This window comes from Calidris pugnax, unplaced genomic scaffold (genome assembly GCF_001431845.1).
Source record: "Calidris pugnax isolate Ruff unplaced genomic scaffold, ASM143184v1 scaffold17, whole genome shotgun sequence".
NCBI lineage: Eukaryota > Metazoa > Chordata > Aves > Charadriiformes > Scolopacidae > Calidris > Calidris pugnax.
This window is the reverse complement of record NW_015090794.1, coordinates 12,261,127-12,281,758: the sequence shown is the minus strand read 5'-3', so window position 1 is coordinate 12,281,758 and position 20,632 is coordinate 12,261,127. Positions and strand designations below refer to the sequence as shown.

General features: G+C 47.8%; 1 protein-coding gene across 1 annotated transcript in view; it reads right to left on the bottom strand.

Annotated features, from left to right (window-relative positions):
• The window catches only part of LOC106884886 (axin-1), a 72,220-nt gene that overhangs the window by 15,598 nt on the left and 35,990 nt on the right, over window positions 1-20,632 (bottom strand). Inside the window, exons 2-4 of the mRNA XM_014936626.1 lie at window positions 16,475-16,615; window positions 9,305-9,401; window positions 2,545-2,682 (exon numbers count right to left, since the gene is read on the bottom strand). Of these exons, the coding sequence (XP_014792112.1) occupies window positions 2,545-2,682; window positions 9,305-9,401; window positions 16,475-16,615 (376 nt within the window). The remainder of the gene's footprint in view (window positions 1-2,544; window positions 2,683-9,304; window positions 9,402-16,474; window positions 16,616-20,632) is intronic.

The window sequence follows — 20,632 nt, the reverse complement described above, 5'->3', positions numbered from 1 at the left end:
GACCTAAAAAAAAAAAAGCTACAATTGCTTACTCTGAGTTTTTTCCTGAATGGCTAATGCCAGATGCCAGCCAGTCAATGAAATACATTCTGGAGACAGCAAAGAGGTTTAATATATAGCATTAGTGGGAGTCCTAGGCTTAAAAATAGATTAAGTCACACAAAAATGTGTTTAAACAGACTTAAATTTACTCTCTGGCACATAGGTATCTGCTGATTTTATGGTATTGTTACTGGCAGCTTCTTCCAGGAGGCAGAGGGCTGGGATAATGCAGTCTGGTACAGGTGGGGGCTGCGACGAGCCCTGGGAGGAGGAGGAAGAGGGCTTTAGGTCTCTGTTAGCAGAAAATGCTGCTGGTTACCTTGGCTTTGTCTAGAAACCAACAGGAAATGGACCAATTCTAGAAGAACAGGAATCTAATCGCAAAATAGCTCCTTGCTGGCCTTTTCTGCCCAGATGCTGGACACAGACAGGCAGGGCTTTTCAGTTTGGCTCTAAATCAGATGCGTCTTCTTGATGTTACTGCATGATGTGGCTTTGAAAGGGAACCTGCAGACAGCTCAGTATGGGGGAGAAAAACTCTTTTTTTCCTAGCTTTTGCAAAATATTTCCAGCTTCTCTGCTAAGCTGATAACTGCCTAGTGTGACTAACGCTCAGTTTTCCTTCTGCTGCTGCTCAGTGAGCCGTGCAGACCTGGTAAGAGGTTACCCTGTAGTCCTGGTGTTCAGGTCATAGAAAAAAAAAAACCCTGTGATCTATCAGGATTCAAGCTCTCCTCTTGCTGATACCAGCAGCTCCTGCACCTTAAGTGCTGACCTAAAAAAAAAAAAGCTACAATTGCTTACTCTGAGTTTTTTCCTGAATGGCTAATGCCAGATGCCAGCCAGTCAATGAAATACATTCTGGAGACAGCAAAGAGGTTTAATATATAGCATTAGTGGGAGTCCTAGGCTTAAAAATAGATTAAGTCACACAAAAATGTGTTTAAACAGACTTAAATTTACTCTCTGGCACATAGGTATCTGCTGATTTTATGGTATTGTTACTGGCAGCTTCTTCCAGGAGGCAGAGGGCTGGGATAATGCAGTCTGGTACAGGTGGGGGCTGCGACGAGCCCTGGGAGGAGGAGGAAGAGGGCTTTAGGTCTGTGTTAGCAGAATATGCTGCTGGTTACCAACAGGAAATGGACCAATTCTAGAAGAACAGGAATCTAATCACAAAATAGCTCCTTGCTGGCCTTTTCTGCCCAGATGCTGGACACAGACAGGCAGGGAGTTTTGCTGCACAACGCTTGGCGGGGAGCTTACAGATCCCTCTGCCTTCCTCGCTTCTCCCCATTCGAAATATGCACGTGATTTAAAGCAAATACTACAACCTCTTCTTTTTCTGTGTAAAGAGGAACATTTAAAAATAATGGTGAACGTTTAGAAATACTCCACTGGGGCTGAAGGGTCTGCCCGGGCACCCCAGAGGCTCAGTTCCTCCGAAAGCACAGATGCAGCCAGGACAGGTACCAGCTCCTCTGCTTCAAGGAAGAGCTGCGGGTTACTAAGCACAGAGCCCTCGCCCCAGGGCCATGGCAGCTATTAACTGCAGAGACGCCCCATTTCTTCATAGGGCTGTAGTTACACAGACATTTATGATGTTCAGTAACACTGTGATGTCCTCGGAAGGCTCCCCTGTACCCCCAGCACAAGATGTACTGGTTGCATACATACAAGATGCAGTATGTCAGAAGAAAAGACACGGGTGAGTACTGCTGAGCAGGGTGTCTCACGCAGGTAATATCAGACAGGCAGTACCTCATTCTCTGCCTTTTGGAGCTTGTTGTGGAGCAAAAGGCCTTGCACACTTCCCTTGGCTCACCTACCAAGCCCCTGAGCTCTGGTGGGCCCCAGGCAGTGCAATGGGCTGGGTTTCTGCAGCCACCCATGTGGGGTCAGCACGTTTCTCCACCCAGGAGAGGATGTTTGGATGCTACACCCCATCAGTTCCAAATATTCTAGGGATGTGCTAAACACTGATGGGCAGAGCCCTTTTGGTTTTGGTAGGAACAGCCTGATAGCCCACGCAAACACCTCCAAGCATATCACCTGCCACCTGGTTACCATTTGGGGGGGGAAATAAGGATCACCCCACAAAACCCCACAGGGGAAGGAGAACCCCTTTTACATAGTCCCCATCCTTGCACAGAAGGGACTGCTCACAAAGTCTGTGATGGACAGGAGAGTGAAGGTGACAAAGATGATGATGGAGGGCACCACTAGCCCCTATCTGGTGACAGAAGCAGGCACTGCTGGGCCATAGCTGGTACCTTACAGTAGGGAGGGAGTGCTGGAGCTCACATAGCCCCACACAGACCAGGGAACAGCACCATGGAAGCTCCTGGGGCAACATGAGCCTCCAGGAGCCCCCATGTGAGCGATGACAGTGGCTGCTGAGGCAGGGAAGCGGTCACCCAGATTGGTCCCACAGCATCTGGCAGCTCCCTGTGGTGTACAGTATGGAGTCAAGCTGGGAGAGGAGGCAAGGAGGTTACTAACCGCTCGAACGCGTTTAAGGCGCTCCTCCAACTTCTCCTCTGCTTCACGTTCCTTCTGTACTTCCTCCAAACGATTGATCAGTTCTGCAGCAAACTTCTCTGGTTCAACGTGGATATCCTTTGGCATTCGGTAGGTACGCTGGGGGAAAGAACACACCAGGGGTTAGCAAAAGATGCATGAAAAAAACCACACGTTTATTTTGGAGGCTTCGATAACTGGAAATGCCATTTGTTCTGGTAGGGAGCTGAGGGAGGACAGGCTGGAAGGCAGAGAGGTGCAGCCAGGGACAAGTGGGCTGGAAGCTGGGCCACCATCACCAGTTCCCCAGCCAGCACCAAAATGCCATTTGTTCTGGTAGGGAGCTGAGGGAGGACAGGCTGGAAGGCAGAGAGGTGCAGCCAGGGACAAGTGGGCTGGAAGCTGGGCCACCATCACCAGCTCCCCAGCCAGCACCAGCTCTGCACATCACCCCACCTAAGGGAAAGGTTTTCTGGAGTCATAATTCAGCAAGCTCTTTCGACATCAAACACCGTGGTCAACAGCAATCTCCTGGTCTGAAAGGGTGGTAAAAGGACGAACAGACAAACCTCTCAAAGACTGTGCTTAGAGCAGCAATTTTTCACTTGGATAGAAAGGAGGACTCTTACACACACTTCTCCAGCTTACCCCATAGCCACAGAAAGGAGAGGAAATCCTGTCATCTCCAAGTCATCTCACTTCCCTCACCTTCTGCTCCAGCCCACCCCAGCCACAAAGGGCCACCATTCCCACAAAGCATCCTCTCCTCTAGGGGATCCTGCAGGATTGCATCTCAGCTCTTCAGAGCCATGCAATGATCCCCCTGCTTGCTTCATCAATACAGCAACCTCACAACTGCAGAGACACCGCTTTTCTGTTTGCTCTGGGTGAACAAATGAGTATTTATGGGAGTTCAAGGGCATTCTTGCTTCCTTCTGCCGAGTTACCTTGTCCCTAAATTCCTGCACTCTTGGATAAGGAGCTTGTGAATATGAAACTGACAGCCACTGTATTTTTCCCCTTATTTTTTATCCCTTCTGCATTATTTAGTTAAAATAGTAGAAAAAATAAAATGACACAGCAGAGATAAAAATTTAATTTGGAGGAAAAATATATGGGAAATTCAACAGTATAAAAACCTGCATTCAAATATTTCAATACCAACACAAGAGAAATATACATTCTGTAGGACCAGAGATAAAATTAAATGTGAAGACATGAGATAACTCATAGCAAAAGAACAAATGCAGCACCAGAAACAGACATTGAGCTTGAAATCTTTAAACAAGGCTTAGAGACCACCTGAATTTATCCTGTACTAGCCAAAAGATCAATGCAGAAGACTAAAATAATGCTTTGCCTCAAAAACTGACAAAAGCATGCAAATCATACTGGTTTTCTGTTTGCCAGCTGCCGAACAGAAGGTGGGGGAAGCAAAATAGAGGCAGTAAATATCTACTGATGGCACCCAGAAGCTGAAGACATCTTTTATGACACCCAGGTTGGGTTGCAGAGGTCTCAGTTAAAGCACTGCTTGTTTTGTTCTCTGAGAGCAAGACCTGGCCAGCCCTGCCAGCAAATCTCAATTCCAGTGCTCGCTGCTGTCCCCTTCCCTTCCACATCACATGGTGTGGGGCTGCAGCATCCCCAGGGACATCTGGGGACATGATGGAGCTCTAGCACCCACTTTCCATGACAAGCAGAGGGACCAACAGCTCCACCTGAAGCTGTCCCAGGCAGGACTGACCCATCCCAGCTGGGAACAGCCCCCTTCATCCAGAGATGCAGCTGCTGGAGAGGACATAATACATGTGGGCTGCCAGCTGGCTCCCACCCTAGGATGACAAAGTCTTTGCTGCCACCAGGACCTCCAGCCCTGCAAATCAACGGCCTGTATTTAAAAGAAACACTGCAGAAAAAGATTTTCAGCAACAGAAATGACATTTAGTCTTGAAATATTGGCACTAAGGGCCAAAGTGGCAGGCTTCGCCCCAGCGCCTGGACCTTGTGCTGTCCAGAAATGGGCCCCAGACGTGCTCCATCACAGAAGAAGACGTGGAAGAGCCGGTCCCTGCTCTGTTAACCCCTGAGGAGCTTCCAGGATCCAAGTGATGTTTCCCCATTACCCCCTGGCGTATCCTGGGGGAGCACTTCTGGCTAAGGGAGTCTGCTTTCATCAGAAACCCCAAGCCCATGACCACCAGCATCCATCTCAGGAGGCAGCACCAGTGAATCCCAAGGAGAGAAATCTCTCTCTCGCCTGACAAGTCGCAACCCGCCGGGCGATGCGTTCCCTCCCTCCTGCCACCTCAGACATGCCAACTCTCCCTGCGGTTGTTTATAAGACAGCAGCACCAAGCCCTGCTCCGTTAGGAACTTAATGAGCCTAATGAGAGGCAGCTTGGCGCTCAGCAGTCACAGTCCCGGGGCTCCCCGTCGCAGCTACCGCAGTGGCTGCCAGAGAAAAGCAGAACCGGGAAGGAATTTCCCTTTATTTCTGTAGCCTTTGATGCAATGCAGCATCCCAACCAAAGCCTCTCCCGAGCCCCAGCAGCAGCGGCTGCAAAGGCTGAAGTTCATGAACTTGTGCAAAGAAACAGCCTGCTAAGAACATATGAGATACACAAGTTCTCCCAGTAGTTCCACTTGGCACCCACTATCGTGTCTTCTCCTTCTTTTCTTGGAGCCGGTGGAGTGGGAGTTGCGTGGATTTTGCTCCATGAGGCAGATGCAGGTCTTGGGGTTTGATGGTCCTCACCTTCCCTGAAGAACGGAGGTTTGAGGACCAAATTGTACATCAGAGTACACCTAAATGTGTGGGTTTACTATGATCTATACCTGAAAGGGTAGAAAGGGAAGAATCTCACTGTGGCTTGAGGGTTTCCCTGGGGAAGAACAAAGCTCAGTTGCTCTAAGATGAAATAGCAAGTTTTCCAATGCTATCATTGGGTAGAGGTCTCTAACCAGCCCAAGGGATCCATGGGTTGGGCTGAACCAAATCTGACCGGGCCAAAGAATTCTGTGTTGGCAAGTCTCCCCCTTCTACAGGAGGTTTGATGCCTCCATGACACTTGAGTGGCTGATGCTAGATCACAAGTCAGTCCTGGAGATGGCATGGAGATGGCCGGCTAGAGAACCCAAGAGAAAAGAACATCTGAACCTCCAGGTTGCCCAGATTAATAATGCATTCCACTGTGCCATATGTTTTTAAAGGGTAAATGTTGTTTCCGTACCAGAAACACTTGTGGCAGAGCTCATGGATAGCTGGATTTTAGCATCCACTTTAGCAGCACACAGGGATTAGCCAGGAGTCCTGCTGCTGCAAGGAGTTTGTGGAAAAAGGCATAAAATGGCTGATGGGAATTCTGAGCAGGTTCCCAGCTCGCAGGAGCAGAAAGCTCATTTAGCTGTAGTTATCCAGGGCTCCTCCTGTACACTCCTCACCTGTACAGCATTGCAGAGTGGGGCACTCATCTTCTGTTCCACTCAAGAACGCTACGGAAGCCACCTCCGCACAGAGGACATCCATCCTTCTGGGGAAGTTCAGCAACAGCCTGACCCACTCTGCTGCTGCTGCTTCTACTGCTTCCCTTCTCACGTGGGAAGAGTGTAAAGAGCTGCAGCTTCCTTGATTGTGGGGCAGGACAAGAGTAAGGACTAGGACATGATGATCAAGCTACAGAAAGACCACCACCAAATAGCTTCTTTATATGATCAAGCTACAGAAAGACCACCACCAAAGAGCTTCTTTATGCAGTTAAGCAAACAAATGACAAAAGGAATCCCAAGTCTTAATGCTTCGGGTTGTTTTTTTCTGAATTTGTTGGGAAAAAGGAGCAGCTCCCATCCTCTCCCGGGACACACGAATGCCAGAGCCAGGGTAAATACAGTGCAATAGCACAGCACGGCCCGGCATCCTCTGGGCTTGCACCCCTCCTTTGGGAACATGCTTGTCCTTTCCTTCTTTGGTGCTCCAAGACCCTGTTCATACCCCAGAGATGGAAAACCACATGAAAAGCAACTCTCACCTGCCGTGTAACAGGTTCCTGGGAGAGGCACAAAATGAAGGTCTCGTTGCTTGCTGGAGACCTTCAACCATTGCATTCCTGGGCAGAAGGCCACTTCACCAAACACAACTTTTGGAGCACTGGTTGGTTTGTAAGTGTGGAATATGCAGAATGCAAGCAGCCCCCCACCAGGATCTCCTGCTGCACAGCAGGACATCCCTCAGAACCAGCACACGTCATTTGGAGGCAGCACGGCTGCTGAAACTAGCAGGCAGTCTCCTATGAACACAGAAGCACTACAGTTTATAGCTTCTGGGCCTAACTAAAAGCAATACAAGTTCTTCAGAATTTTGCATAATAGCCCCATAACTCATTTGTAAGGGAACGGTAAGGTCTCTAAAGTCCTTTATAGACTTCTGAAATGACTTTTCGGAAGTAGGAGGTTCTCTACTATCGCTAGGAAAACATGTCATGCGCTCTCCAAGCGCTATCAGCATGGACTCTGGCTACCTGGGTGAGATACGAGGCCATAAAGACCTTCCCTCAAAGGCTGCAATTTAGTCATTGCTACGTGTTTAAAAGGCAAGTTAAGCGCCAGGTCCCGGCAGCCGACGGAGAGGGCTTCAGCTACGGGCTGCCCGAGAGCCTCACCACCAGCTTCGGCAAGCAACACCGGGAGGAACATTTGCATGGCTCCCCGCTAATTAGGGAAGTTTAATTCAACAAGCGTGCAGTTAGTGGTGATTTTAAAAGCCTGACTTTATAGCATTTCACACTGGTGTTGTCAAAACATATTGTCTAATTACCTTCTCCTTTCTTGGCTGATTGATAAGCGAGGGCAGAGCAGCGCCTCTCTGAAGTCGATGCCAACTCCGTGTCAGTAATTGGCTGGCAGGAGGTGCCAGAGTGTCTGAACTAAACTTTTATTCCCCGGAGAAAGACTAGAACTAACTCAACTTCTCAGTCCTCCGCTCCCATATAAATATGCGTCAAGATGCCTTTTTCCCTGGGACTTAAAATTACAGTGCAGAGTCTAATGGGAACAGCGGATGTTTCACAGAAAAATCCTTGTGAAGCATCTGTGTGTAGTTTAGGAGGAATATGTAATTCTAAAAGACCGCGTAGATAAGTAGGATAATATAAAAATTTATAAGCAGCAGGTGGCCAATTTAAACCTTGTTTTTTCTCCCCCTTTTTTAACCGGTTTCCAAGAAGGTCGATAAAATTTAATGCTAAGTAAAACTAATTAGCCTGCAAGGAAGTGCTGCTGGAATGACACTTATTCAGCTCAACAAAAGAAATGTTTGGCAGATGGAAGTTCGTTAAAGCAGAGCTCACTATACATATTTAATGCTCCATACTCTGAGTTTATAACCTGCAGTTCGTCGAGGCATTGCCAGTGCACACGATCAACAGAAAGCCACTATTATTCTTATCCAAAAGGTAAAGCCACTGACAAGCTTTGAAGTCGGAGAATATTCACTCGGTAGTTCCCACTGTTGGGGAACAGCAACAACAACAACAACGAAAAAAAAATAAAGGCCAAGCTTTCAAACTTCAACTCTAACAAAGCCATGCTTACAGTAAAAACGGCATCGAGTGAAATAAAAAGGCACCCAGCCAGCCTTTTCAACAGTGACCACACTGTGAAAGCAACTGTGTGAAAAGAGAGGTGACTGAGCAAGGATGGCTAGTGAGCGTCTGCAGCCAGGGCTTTTATTGTCAACCCAGTGATCAAAGCACAGGAGACCCTCTTAAATCTAAGGAAAATAATCTAATTTAAAAGGCAAAACAAAGAGTGGTGGTTTTGTTGTGTGGTGTGTGTTTTTTTTTTTTTTTAAATCAGATTAAAACAAGGGTGTATTTCTGCTGGTATTGTGCTGCTTTGAGCTGGCAGGATGAGAACAGCTGCGCCAAGTTTGAAGGCACTTCTGGAAAAAGCAGATGGAGGCTTTTTTTTTTTTTCCCCTCTCTATTTGATTTGTGCTGGAGTCCAGCTGTCCAAAGGGGAAAGAAGCACCTTTATTCCCTGCTAGACATTAAATGTCACCTGTAACTTCTCACAAAAAGAAAATAATGATAAGCAGAGCTGCAGATGGTGCTGCAGAACCCTAGCAGGTAGGCTCATCTTCCAAAGCTGTTTGCTTACCTGGAGCAACCAGGGAGATGCCTGCACCTTCTCTGCTCTCCTGCCTTGCACCCCCAGGTGGGCTTTGCTGAGTCCTTGAGAACAGGTCACAGCTCCCTTTGGTCACCCAGTACAGAAATACCGCTGGGGACAGTCGCATTTCTCCCCAGCTGACCTTGGCTGAGACCATCAGCCTCCAAGTCCAATGGCCTCCTACACCTTCCTCCTCCTCCCCGCTCACCCAGGGGCAGGTAATTTGCCTGCAGGTGGATGCCAGCCAGCGCTTCTGTTCTCATCCAGGAGAAACAACTGGCTACTGACTGAATGGTTAAGAAAAATTACGCATTTTGGGCAGCCCTGGATGACGAGTTTGGCAGAAGGTTACCAAAGCCCGCATTACGCATTTTGGGCAGCCCTGGATGACGACGAGTTTGGCAGAAGGCTACCCAAGCCCTTCCTTAGCATGGTGTAATTCCATCTTAAAACACCCCCAAATGAATACAGCGCTAAGGGAGGGAGTTAAACTGGAGCAAGCACAGCAACTGTACGCTAGAGATCTCACATGCTTTGCATATTTACCTCTGGGGAAGGAGATAGTGCTACTTACAGGAATGTGAGGTAGTGGCACACGTCCATTGGCTTTGGCACTTTCTTGCATCTCTCTGCGATGCTGCTTTCGGAGTCTGTACGGTGGGATCCCATCTCTGCCGGAATAAAACAACAACATAGCCTTGCTTTAGTGCCTTTCTCCAATACATGATGTTCATTTAAGCCTCACCAACGCAGAGCAGCAGGTAGGAAACCTCTTTAGGTTTGAGAAAGGCTTTGCACGCCCAGGACGAGCGCAGCAGAACAAGAAGAACCCGTGTGGGGAACGATGCTCATCCAGGTCCCAGCACCAGCAACGCTCAGGCACTGGGTACCGGTGGGACTTACATGGTCTCTGCCAGGAGCAGAGTGATGGAGGACTCCTGCGACTGCTGCCCAAGGCAGAGGGCAGGGAGAAGGACTTGGACCGCATCCTGGTACCTTTTATAGTTGGTTGCTTTCTACAAAAGAGTCTGTAATGTACACAGTCAACCACAGGGCAGGCCAGGAGGGGGAGGAGAAGGAGGAGTGGGAGCTCAGGGAGCATCTACACCCAGGGGACCTCGGTCAGGGAACAAGGTATATATTTTTAAGAGAGCGTGACAACTTTTCAAATGGCTTATCAAAGCGAAGGGGTAGGCTCTGCTGCTCTTAAGATGATCTGGAGCTCAGACTGAAATGATGGACTTGATGCAGGGGTTATTGTGCAGAAGAACCCAGCCCTTGCCCCAGAGGAGGCTGGAGGAGGTTAGGGGGGATGCCACAGCAGTGACACCCAAGCAAACCAGCTCTGCTTGGGTTTGTGCCCTTACTGAAAAAGCTGGAGATGGAGGTCTCTGCAGAGGAAGGAGACAGTGGTGGCCAATGATCCTTGATCCTGACAGAGTGGGAGCTGTGTCTGTGGCTCTGCTGGGAGCTGGGAGATGCTGCAGACCTGCTCCACCAAGCCATAGGGAGCAAAGATGGGGGTCTGGGTGCACGTGGGTCCCAGCGACAAGGGGTCAGAGCCACCAGGCTTGGCTCAGCACCACAAACCGTCGCTGGCTGAGGACAACTTCAGGCAAGAGAGGAACTGCCTTTGTGTTCTCACCATTGTGAGCACCAGGCTGTCAGCTGGGGACGAGGGGAACGTGAGCGAGGTGGAGCTCAGCTATGAGGTAAGGACACGGGCCCATGTCCTGGTGACATCCGGCTGTTTTGGGAAAAATCAACGAATGCAAAACCAAATGCCAGCTCAGAGCTTGGCAATTTGGACTTCTCCTTTTTGATTTTACACATTTCCCTGACTCAGTAAAAATCAGGCTTGGGAAAGCCATGCAATGCCACAGAAAAGGGTGGAGATGGAGGGGTCTGGTTTGTCACAAGTACCAAGTAACCTCCATGCACACGCGCTGCCTCCTCCCAACCCCGCACCGCTCTGAGCCACCCAAACGAGATGTTTGCACAGGCCAAATGTACTTAGCACCTACCTCCCCCCGTCCCCAACTGCCAAGCACAGCTGCTTCTTGAGAACAGAAGCCAAACAGCAGATTTTTAAAGCCGAGATGCCATTTGGCAAGGGAAAAACAATTTACTGCGGTGTTTTGCCTGCAAACCTCTTGAGTTACAAGCACCAGGCTGTGCAAGGATGGTCACCACCAGCCATCCTTCCCCTCTCCACTCTGGAAACGCGGGCACAGGCAGAATCACCACCAAATTACACGAGGCAAACGCAGTTTCATGCAGGAACCCAGGCATTCGAAACAAAGCGCCATTAAAACAAAATAAAACCCCGCGATTAATGAATGACAAGTGCTTTTTTAGTAGGAAGACAAATGAGAGAGCAGAAAATTAGGCAGGTTAATTACAGCTCTGGCTAGTGGCCGCAGGTAAGGCGGGAGGAGGGAGAGCGGGTCTGGGAGCATCGCCTGGGCTGCGGGCAGCAGTGACACGGCATGGAGCAGAGCAATTCCCCCCATGCTGCTGTGCCAACAGCCACAGCTTCGTTAGCAGCCTTCGTTTTTCTTTAACGACAAGCCTCCATTTGAAAAACAACCCGAGAGTCGCAACGGTTAAAAGAGTTTCATCGCATCACGATGGGGGTTGTTTGTTTTCCAGATGGGGTGGCAACAAAACAACTGGCAATTTTTACAGGAAAAAAAAAAAAATTAATAGAAAATCCGGGGGATTATTTTAGCCATCGCTGGTCGGCATCAATAGACAACATTTCAGCTTAACCACTGCACAAAACCCGAGTGTCAGGACACGCTAAAGCCACCCGGCCATTCGCGGGAAAAGCAGCATTATATTAGAAGGTGCAATTTTTCTTTCTTTCTTTCTTTCTCTCTCTCTTTTTTTTTTTCCTTTTTTTTTTTTTTTTTTTTTTTTTTTTAATTCTCCCCAGCAGCAGTCCCAGCGGAAAGAGCGACTTTTGTTCCCAGCACAGTAGCGAAAGGCTGATAATGGCCTCTAATCTATCCGGCTTCAAACACATGTTCAGCCCCGCTGTGCTGCCTTTGATGTCATTTTAACTAGATTCCCCAATGCCACCTCTGAACTTGGAACATTCCTTCGTTCAATGTACTGTGCCAACTCAACCAGAGGAAGCAAATTCAAAGATAAGCACTTTAATTTTATCCCAACAAAACCTTATTCAATAGATGGGGGGAAAGCAAGGAAAACCAATACCGTACTTTTGTTTTCCTTTTGTCAGGTAGCTTGCTTTGAGATATTTTCAATAGATAGAGAAAATAATATATATATATATATATATATAAAAAAAAATCAAAACTTTTTTAGAGTACATCTACTTTTAAAATAAAACTTTCCCAAACTGTTTTTCCTTCTTTCATCATGTGATTTTCTCTAGCACCAGAAAGCTCTGCGCTGAAATGCAAGGTGGGGGGAGCAAGAGCATTTCTATCATTTATTTAATGATAATGCAATTGGTTTGCTCTGGGGGAAGCGCAGGGGCTTCCTCTCCTCTCCAAACTGACCCACAAGAGCCTCTGGAGGTTTTACTGGGGCTCTGCAGCTGAACTCTTCTATCAAGGGTAGTCTTTGCTCCTTCGTAGACATCCTCCAAACCCAACCATTAAGCCTAACTCATTGGAAATCATCACTGAGGATCTTTTAAATTAAAAAATGTTAAACTTGCTTAAATATAGCAGAACTCAAGGTCATTCTGGATCACTGGCCGTAGGAAGGACAGGAAACGAATCCACAGCAAAGCTGATATTTTCTACCAATTACTCTTATCAAAGCACCACCGTCACCGAGAGACCTTTCTCGCACAAAAGAAGCATGATGGGAAAATGGCCAGGCATTTTGGCCAAAGGCCAGTCATCTGAGGAACAATATTTAATCCCCAAGGTTTTTTGAAGCAGTACCCACTGTCCTGAACCCCTGAGCTCTGGGGAATGGGCCATCCTTGTTCTGGGGCAGCTACGACTGGAACTGGGGAAGAAGGAGCATCCCCCTGGCCAAGCCCACCACCACCAAGGGCTTCACAACCACCTGGGGAAAGGCAAGATAACCAAGAGAAGCCAGGACACATGATAAGACCCAGAGGAAGGAGTATTGTTTAGTTGGACCACATCACTGGGCTAAAGAGGAGACATTACCTCTTGTTTACCCAAGTAAGCTCTTGCAGAAATAAAGAGAAGAAGGACATGGACCTAAGAGCTTTCTGCATCTGAACTGGAACATCACATGGCAATTCCATGCATTTCAGCTTCTGCCTGTTGCCTTCCTACCTAGATTTGCCTTAATTTCCCTTGAGTACCTCTGTTGTGACACCCCCCACCACTCCCCAGAGGCTGTCTCCTCCGCTTGAGGAAGATGCTATCCATATACCGGGCTATCCAAGATGGCAAGAGCAGTTCAGGACACACCAGTAAATGGCTCCAAGCAGCTCGGGGTGAGGCAGATCCCCAAAGGCCCGACCCACCAGTGACCACCAGCGGTGAGCGACTCGGCCCCACCTGTGGCCACGGCTTGCTGGGCTAGCGCTTGCTGGGGCTTTCCGCCGTGTCCTCTCCAGACCTTGCCTCCACACAAACCAGCTAAAACAACACAGCTGCTGTGCCGACTATAAAAACAGGTTTGAGCAGAGAGGACCGGAGCTGTTTTGCCTACAAGGGCAGAGGAATTCGTATGACACAGGAAGACTGAAAAATAATCAGCAGAGCGCAGGCATTTAAGAGCAGTGTTTTTTAAGCCACTCAAAAAGCAAACTCCTCCAACAACAGGGACTGATAACATATTCGTTATATAAATTCAACCCATTACAATAATATTTACCAGTGCTTGGAAAGACATCCTGTTGAAAGTTTGTCTTTTAGGCAAGTTTGTTTGTAGCTGGTACCGCAGAAATGACTTTTGAAACCACTTTGGAGAGCTGGGGGCTCCCAAAAAGCCTGTGCCCGTCCCCTTTTGCCCCAGCTCAGGAGGCCAGAGCATCACCCAGGTCTTTGCACAGCAGGGCTGAGCACCCTGCCACATCCAAACCCCGCTCTGACGTGATCAATTCACTGCCAAAGCTCAGAAGGGAGCTGGTGACAATGGCAATGCTTCAGAGTACAAGGAGCTGCTCAGTGTGTCCGCCTTCTCCACCCACTGGAGTTGGCCAACACTGGAAGAGCATGCCTTGCATCGAGCCACACTCTCTGTGCGCCCGCCTGGTTAATTAGCACTCCTCAATTAGCTGACATTTGCATCCTTATTGTCTGGACACACTCTCCTCTGACGGAGGGTCAGGGAGGTTTCTGCCTTGGGATCACACCCCGTTCACGGGCTGCCTTGGAGCAGAAGCCACATTTCTTCATTACTGAGCCTGGCTGCTGTAAGTAAACAGCAGACCCAGGGAAGAGCCTCGCTCATCAGCAAACGAGGCTTTCATTGCCATTTTCCTCAGAGGAGGCCTAAATTCAAAGCACCGAGACATGCAAGTCTTGTCAAGCAGCAGGAGTCCCTTCTTTAACTTGCGTCTGGTTGTTCTTCATTTTTGCTGCCTTGAGCAATTCTGCAAAAATTCCTTTGAAACTCGGGAGGCAGATAGGTTCAGCAATGCCACGTAGAAAACCGAATAAAACCTGGTACTGGAGTTTTAAAGGATGTAATGAAGAGCAAGTGTTGAAAGCAGACCGAGTCCTTGCAAGCCAAAGGTCAAGGCTGGATGTCCAGAATCCCAATTTGGGGATAAATCTGCATGTACCCAGCTTGAGATGCACGGAAAGAAAGATCACAGGTTTACCCTCATGATTTTTGAGACTTACTTAAAATGAACCACTGAGATTGGGCTAGTTATTAGCAGAAAGCAGCACATGTATCAGTGGTAATTAAAGTCCTAGAAGCAGCCTATGGTGGGCATAGAAGGGATGAAATGCCTACAGGAAAAAGGAGCAAAGAATAAAGAATGCATAGGATGGTCAAACAGAAATTATTCTGCCTGTGAAAGAAATAAATTATGGCTACTGAAATAAAAATTAGGAGGGTGAAGAACTCTGGCATAAATGATCAGAACTTATCGCAGGTATAACCATCAGTCCAACCCCAGGAGCCCGCTGGACCAGTGGAAAAGGAAGTGCTAAAAGCTAATTAATTCTGAAGAGTTCTTACATCTGCCTCTCCTGATAACAAGAAGTTACACGACCCCTGCTAGCTTCAGAGTACTCCTCCATATAAATTGATGAATATGAAGAATTGCAGAAGGTTGGGGCAAAGCAGCTGGATTTGCATCAAACTGAGCCTTTAATTAGCGGTCCTCTACAGCTCTCTGTCCCAGGGGCACCCTCTGCCCCCCATGTCCCTTTGGCCAAGCTCTGCCTCCTCTGTTTTGCAACGCAAGAGTGATAAGGTGTGAGGAGCTGGTGGCAGCGAGCAGAGGGGACTAAATAGCTGCTCCTCAGTGGCTCCAAGACTCCCCAGAGCCAGAGAGAAGCACACTGCTGGCTCACAGAGAGCCACCACAGCAGACACAGAAGTCCCCTTACCATGTCACACATTCACGGGCTCGCTGTGTTAACCGAGGGCCGGTGGGGAACCGTGGCGGCACCCACTAAAACATCCACCACAGGCTGGAAAGTTTCTCCAACAAGGTCTGACAGCTCCTGACATCCACGGTGACATTAAACGAGCCTCTTGGAGGACTTTGTGTTTACAGCGCCGCCGTTAATAAAACCCTCTCCCTAATTCTGTAAACCTGTCATCTTTCGCTTGAAGAATCAAAGGGTTTCTGCTCTACAGAAAGACACTTTGCATTTGCACTACTAAAAACAGAACAAACATTGAATATTTTTGCCCAAATCCCTTTTTTTTTTTTTTTTTTTATCACAGAGATGCAGTCACAACAAAATCTCGTAACCCCTTTTTTCTCCCTTTGCAGACCATCTTAAAGGAAGGTATCTCATGGGTGAGATACAGGGCGCTGCCAGGAAGGTAGGAACTAGAAAAAAAGCAAAAAAGATTTGGCAGGGGCTTATTGCTACAAGTCATGGTAAAGTCCAGTGGTCACCAGACACAAACTAGAACTGGTCAGTCACTAATCCCACAGTTTTTTTTTTTTTTTTTTTATCACAGAGATGCAGTCACAACAAAATCTCGTAACCCCTTTTTTCTCCCTTTGCAGACCATCTTAAAGGAAGGTATCTCATGGGTGAGATACAGGGCGCTGCCAGGAAGGTAGGAACTAGAAAAAAAGCAAAAAAGATTTGGCAGGGGCTTATTGCTACAAGTCATGGTAAAGTCCAGTGGTCACCAGACACAAACTAGAACTGGTCAGTCACTAATCCCACAGAAGGGCCACTGCAGACTGAGCACAGTTTGGCAGCAAAAACACTCAAAAGAAAGCCCTGTCTGACATTCAGAAGATACTACATCCCAAATCACTTACTACAAAGACATCTGACATTTCCAGTATTTCTTGCAGCTGGCAAGAAACACTGCAGGAACTCTGACCGAGCATCATTTATTTTAGTTCACTCAAACCATTTGATGTTGCAAATGCTCCCCAGGAATTGCAAGGCTGAAGAGCCTGCGCAGTGACAAAACAACCCCCCTGGAAAAGAAAGTGAGAATGACCATGAGCTTGGTCTGGTCAGATATTCCCCTCAACACCAGCTATGGCAAAGCACGGCCCCAGACCAACACCAGCAGCAACGCTGCTAGAGAAATGAATGTGTTGTTGTCCCACCAGGTTGGAGTTACTTACACGCTGCTGTCGGTCAGAGACATCGTGTCGGCATCACTGGACATGCTCTGCTGCTCGCTGTCGTTGGCACTGGTGGCTGGTGCCAAAGCGTAGCCCGTGTTGACATAGTAAGGGTTAACAGGCTCTCTCCACGACCCATGCCTGCAAGAAAAACCAAGAGTCAAATTAGAAGGACGAAACCTTGACCATGCTCTCAGTCATTGGGCAGGAGGACTCTGTCCAGAGCCCCAGCATCTGTCACAGGCAACAGAATAAGCTGTGTTCATACTAAGTTGCACTGGTAGAACCATGAACAATTTGACTCATAACCAGAAGCAAAAGGAAATCATACAATACCGAAGATGATATTTGTTAGACATGAAGAAGGGAGGGAACAAGACTATATAGAAGAAGCCCAGTCCCATCAGGATCTATGGTGCCCATGGGCTAACTGCTTAGCATTGTCATTCTATGAGCAAGGCAGGACATCTAAAAGCAATACCTAGATTAAAAGACAGCATTTTTCTTAGTCAAATCAGGTTTTTTTCCACTCTTCCAACTGCAAGGGACACGTAGCATGGCTCACCCATTCTACAATTACTTTTACATCCCTCTTTACTCCAACACATTTCCCAAGGGAAGGAGGTAAAACAAGAAATGGCTGTTGCTTACAGTGCAGTACCCAAAGCTGACCTCGAACGTCACACTTGGGTACATCAAACACTTGCAAATTCCACCAGGAAGGACCATCTAATCCCACCGGCTTTTCCAACGGACAATCTGGCCCATGGATCTATGGAGGCTACTTTGTACACAACCACATGCCTTGTCCTGCAGACAGGTTATTCAAGTATAGGTGCAAGCAGGGCGACCTCCTTCTCTTAAACAAAACGTAGGAAGAGAGATGCCTGCACGAACCAGCTTGGGAAGCCAGTTCCTTGCTCGGGAGGAGACCTGCAGGAACGGTGAAGCAGCCTGAGGAACAAGCGGATAAGAGCTTCTTCACACCAGTTCTGCCACCAGCACAGAAGATCTACAGCTGCCAAAGCACCCCCAGTTCTGTTCCACCACAGGACAGCCAGGCCACACAGGCACCTTGTTGTCCCTGCAAGTCATTCTGCAATTTGACAGAAGGAAGAACAAGCTGAAAGGTTCACACCAGCACAGCATCATTTAATCCTGCCACTGCCCCTCTGCATGAAGAGCAGCGTTTGCAAGATGGAGTTGATGAATTCTTGGGTTTTCCAAGCTCTGTTTCCAGCTCTGAAAACCAGTGTCCTGTTTTAATTCAGATCACGAAGCTCATCAGCGTGATCTTTTATTTAGTAACTCAGTAACCGGCACCTAGTTGATGTGGTTTGTAATGAACCTTGAGCAAACACCTCCGAGGAGGACTCATCATGCAATTTGTGCTTTCCCTGTTCTGCTGTGAAAAAACTTTTCTGGCCGCACTGCAGTGGTCAAAGTCCTATAGAGAACAGAAAACAGCCCCTGCCCTGATGAGTTTACATTTAGATAAGACAAAGAAGCCCATGAGAAAGGCACAGATGGAAGGACTGGGGACGAAGACACCAGTGAATGGAAAGTCGGCAGTTTCTGCGTATTTGCAGAGAGCACGAAAACAGGACGGGCACTGCCGGACTGGGACCAGCAGACAACCCATTTCAGGCAGAGGTCTCCAGAATGATTTGTGTATAACATGGTACTTGCTGCACATGGGTGGGAGCGTTACCAAAGTATTTTAAAATCCAAATTTGAGAGGGCTGTAGCCTTCACCGACACACCGCTCGTACCATCCCGTTCACTGTGCCCTCCTGCTCCCAGGAACAGAACCACACAATTCTCCTTGTAACACACAGGGTTGTGGATATCACTGGTCACTTAAGAAAAATCATACTGGTTTAGGTCCATTATGGGGTCAGTTAGAAACAAATTACCCTCCCATTCTCACAAAGAGAAAACTAGTATTTTGCTTGCCACAAGCCAACAGAAACACCAAGCTATTTCTCCTCGGACGACGAAGCTCAGTCCAGCCGCAGAGTGGTGCAAAGAGCACCCAAAACTGAGCTGGCTGAGGTTTTTCCTAAGTGTTCGAGGCCACAGGAGCCTCGTGAGGTTTCTCCACGCTCAAGTGCAGTACAGGCTCAGGTGGGTACAAATGCTTATGGGCACCTTGGGATGGCGAGTCACCACAGACATCTTCAGGCGCACCAACGTTCTGACTGTCACTGTAAATGTGCACTGGAGCAACCGGATTTCTATATTCCCTCAGATTTCAGAAGAGCTTTCTAGGGCAAATACTTAAGGCTGGAAATAATTTGAACAAGTTCACCCCAAAAAAGCAAGGCATAATAAGTGAAACCCTTCCCAGCCCCCCCTTTCACCAGCTCTCCCCTTCGCGATGGTCAGTTCTGAACATTAAAGGAGCGCTGTGCTGTGCAACCCTCGTGTCACATCCGATGTGACAGTTGGGTGTCGGAGGCTGATACAACCTCTTAAATTGAGGCAGGAATGATGGATAGCTCAGGCCTTCCCTGCGGGCAAAGAGAAGGCTGTTTTTTGGATAACCCAATTAAAAAAACACCATCAACTTCTACTGGACCATCTGCCAGGACTCCCTGGATGAGGCACGGATTATTCTAGCAGTATATTAAGAAAGCACTATGATATATAGAATAAAATGCAGAGATCAATCAGTTTCTCCTTTGTATCTGCTGATACAAAGATAGAGCAGCAAAGAGTGTCTGAAAAGTTCATTGGGTATGGATCTGAGAAGGCCGAAGGGTGGTCCCTGGCCACTCTGGAGGAGTCGGGATGGATGGACCCTCCTGCAGTGCTCCATGGCTGTGGGCTTCCCACTGAGGATGCAGGCAAGAGTTTGGTCACAACTGTTGTATTTAGCTAAAATTACACACTTAAGCGTGTATACAACAGGGATTACTTCCATTTTAGCTCTGCCTCTAATACATCAATGCAAATGTAAACTTTCAGTAAGCGTAAGTAGATGGAAGGGGTATAGGATTTCAAAGCAATCATAACAGGTTACATTACTTTTGAGGAATCCATCTGTATTCAATCCTTCTCCTAATGTTCCCTCTCCCTGACAACTCTCTTCAGCTGGCTCGTATCACTATTTGAATGTTTTGTGCCGTGCCTCTGAAGAACGCTTTCAACATCTATTAGGAGGAAAACATTAAAGGAACACGGAGTCTAACAAAAAAACCCACCAAACCCGGACACTTCTGATCTGGGAGGGGAGGCTGCTTTAAAAGGGATAGAGGCACACTCAGAGCAATTTGAAATGTCAGCTAAAAACCTCGCATACGGAGCTCTACGTGCTGATAAGGGCGATAAAAGGGAAGGTGAGCATTTAAAGTTAAACTTCACAAAAATTCCTGCAGACTTCCGGATTTTTATTTTATTTTATTTTTTTTTTCTTTTTTGATGGAAAGAGCAATGAACGGTTTTGAAATGAACACAGAACTTTTCACACATTGCAGCAATAAAGCTGCACGTCTCTTCTGCAGCTCTCAGTTGCTCAACCCTCAAAATAATCACATAGGGAACAATTATAATAGAGATCACAGCGACCCAAGTAAGTCAACCTGACCAGCTGCCTTCCCTTTGCATAAAGCCCTCCACCGATCCCTGTCAATTCTGGTAATGCTGACAAGGGCCAAAACTGTTGTAGAAAACCAGCAAACATCTCCTTAGGGATTCCTTCCACCTGGTCCGTTTACTTCGCATGTTGTCTTGGCTACATCCCATCCCCAAATACCCCAAATCTCCAGCTGCTCCAGCCAAGAGCAGCACCACAGCACTCTGAACATTAGCATCGTCAGATCTTGGCGCTTCAACCTCAGTGAGAAGAGAGCTGAGGTCCTCTTGTCCTAGTTGCAGTTCCCACTGCATTGTGAGTCCCTAAGGGCATCCTTTTCCTAGCCTGGGATCCCCAGTCCCCTTCACACAACCCCACCTTATGGGTATTTCAATTTGAAATCAAATAAGACGTAAGGTCCCCAATTTTTGCCAAACATAGGGCTGGCACGCTCTGGAGAAGAATTGCATGACCTTCAGAATCCACAGGGGGAGAAAGATCTCACAGATCCTGCCTGCAAACCCAAATCCACACAGCACTCCCTTCGGTACTCAACGGTTACATACCTCCTTCATTGATGT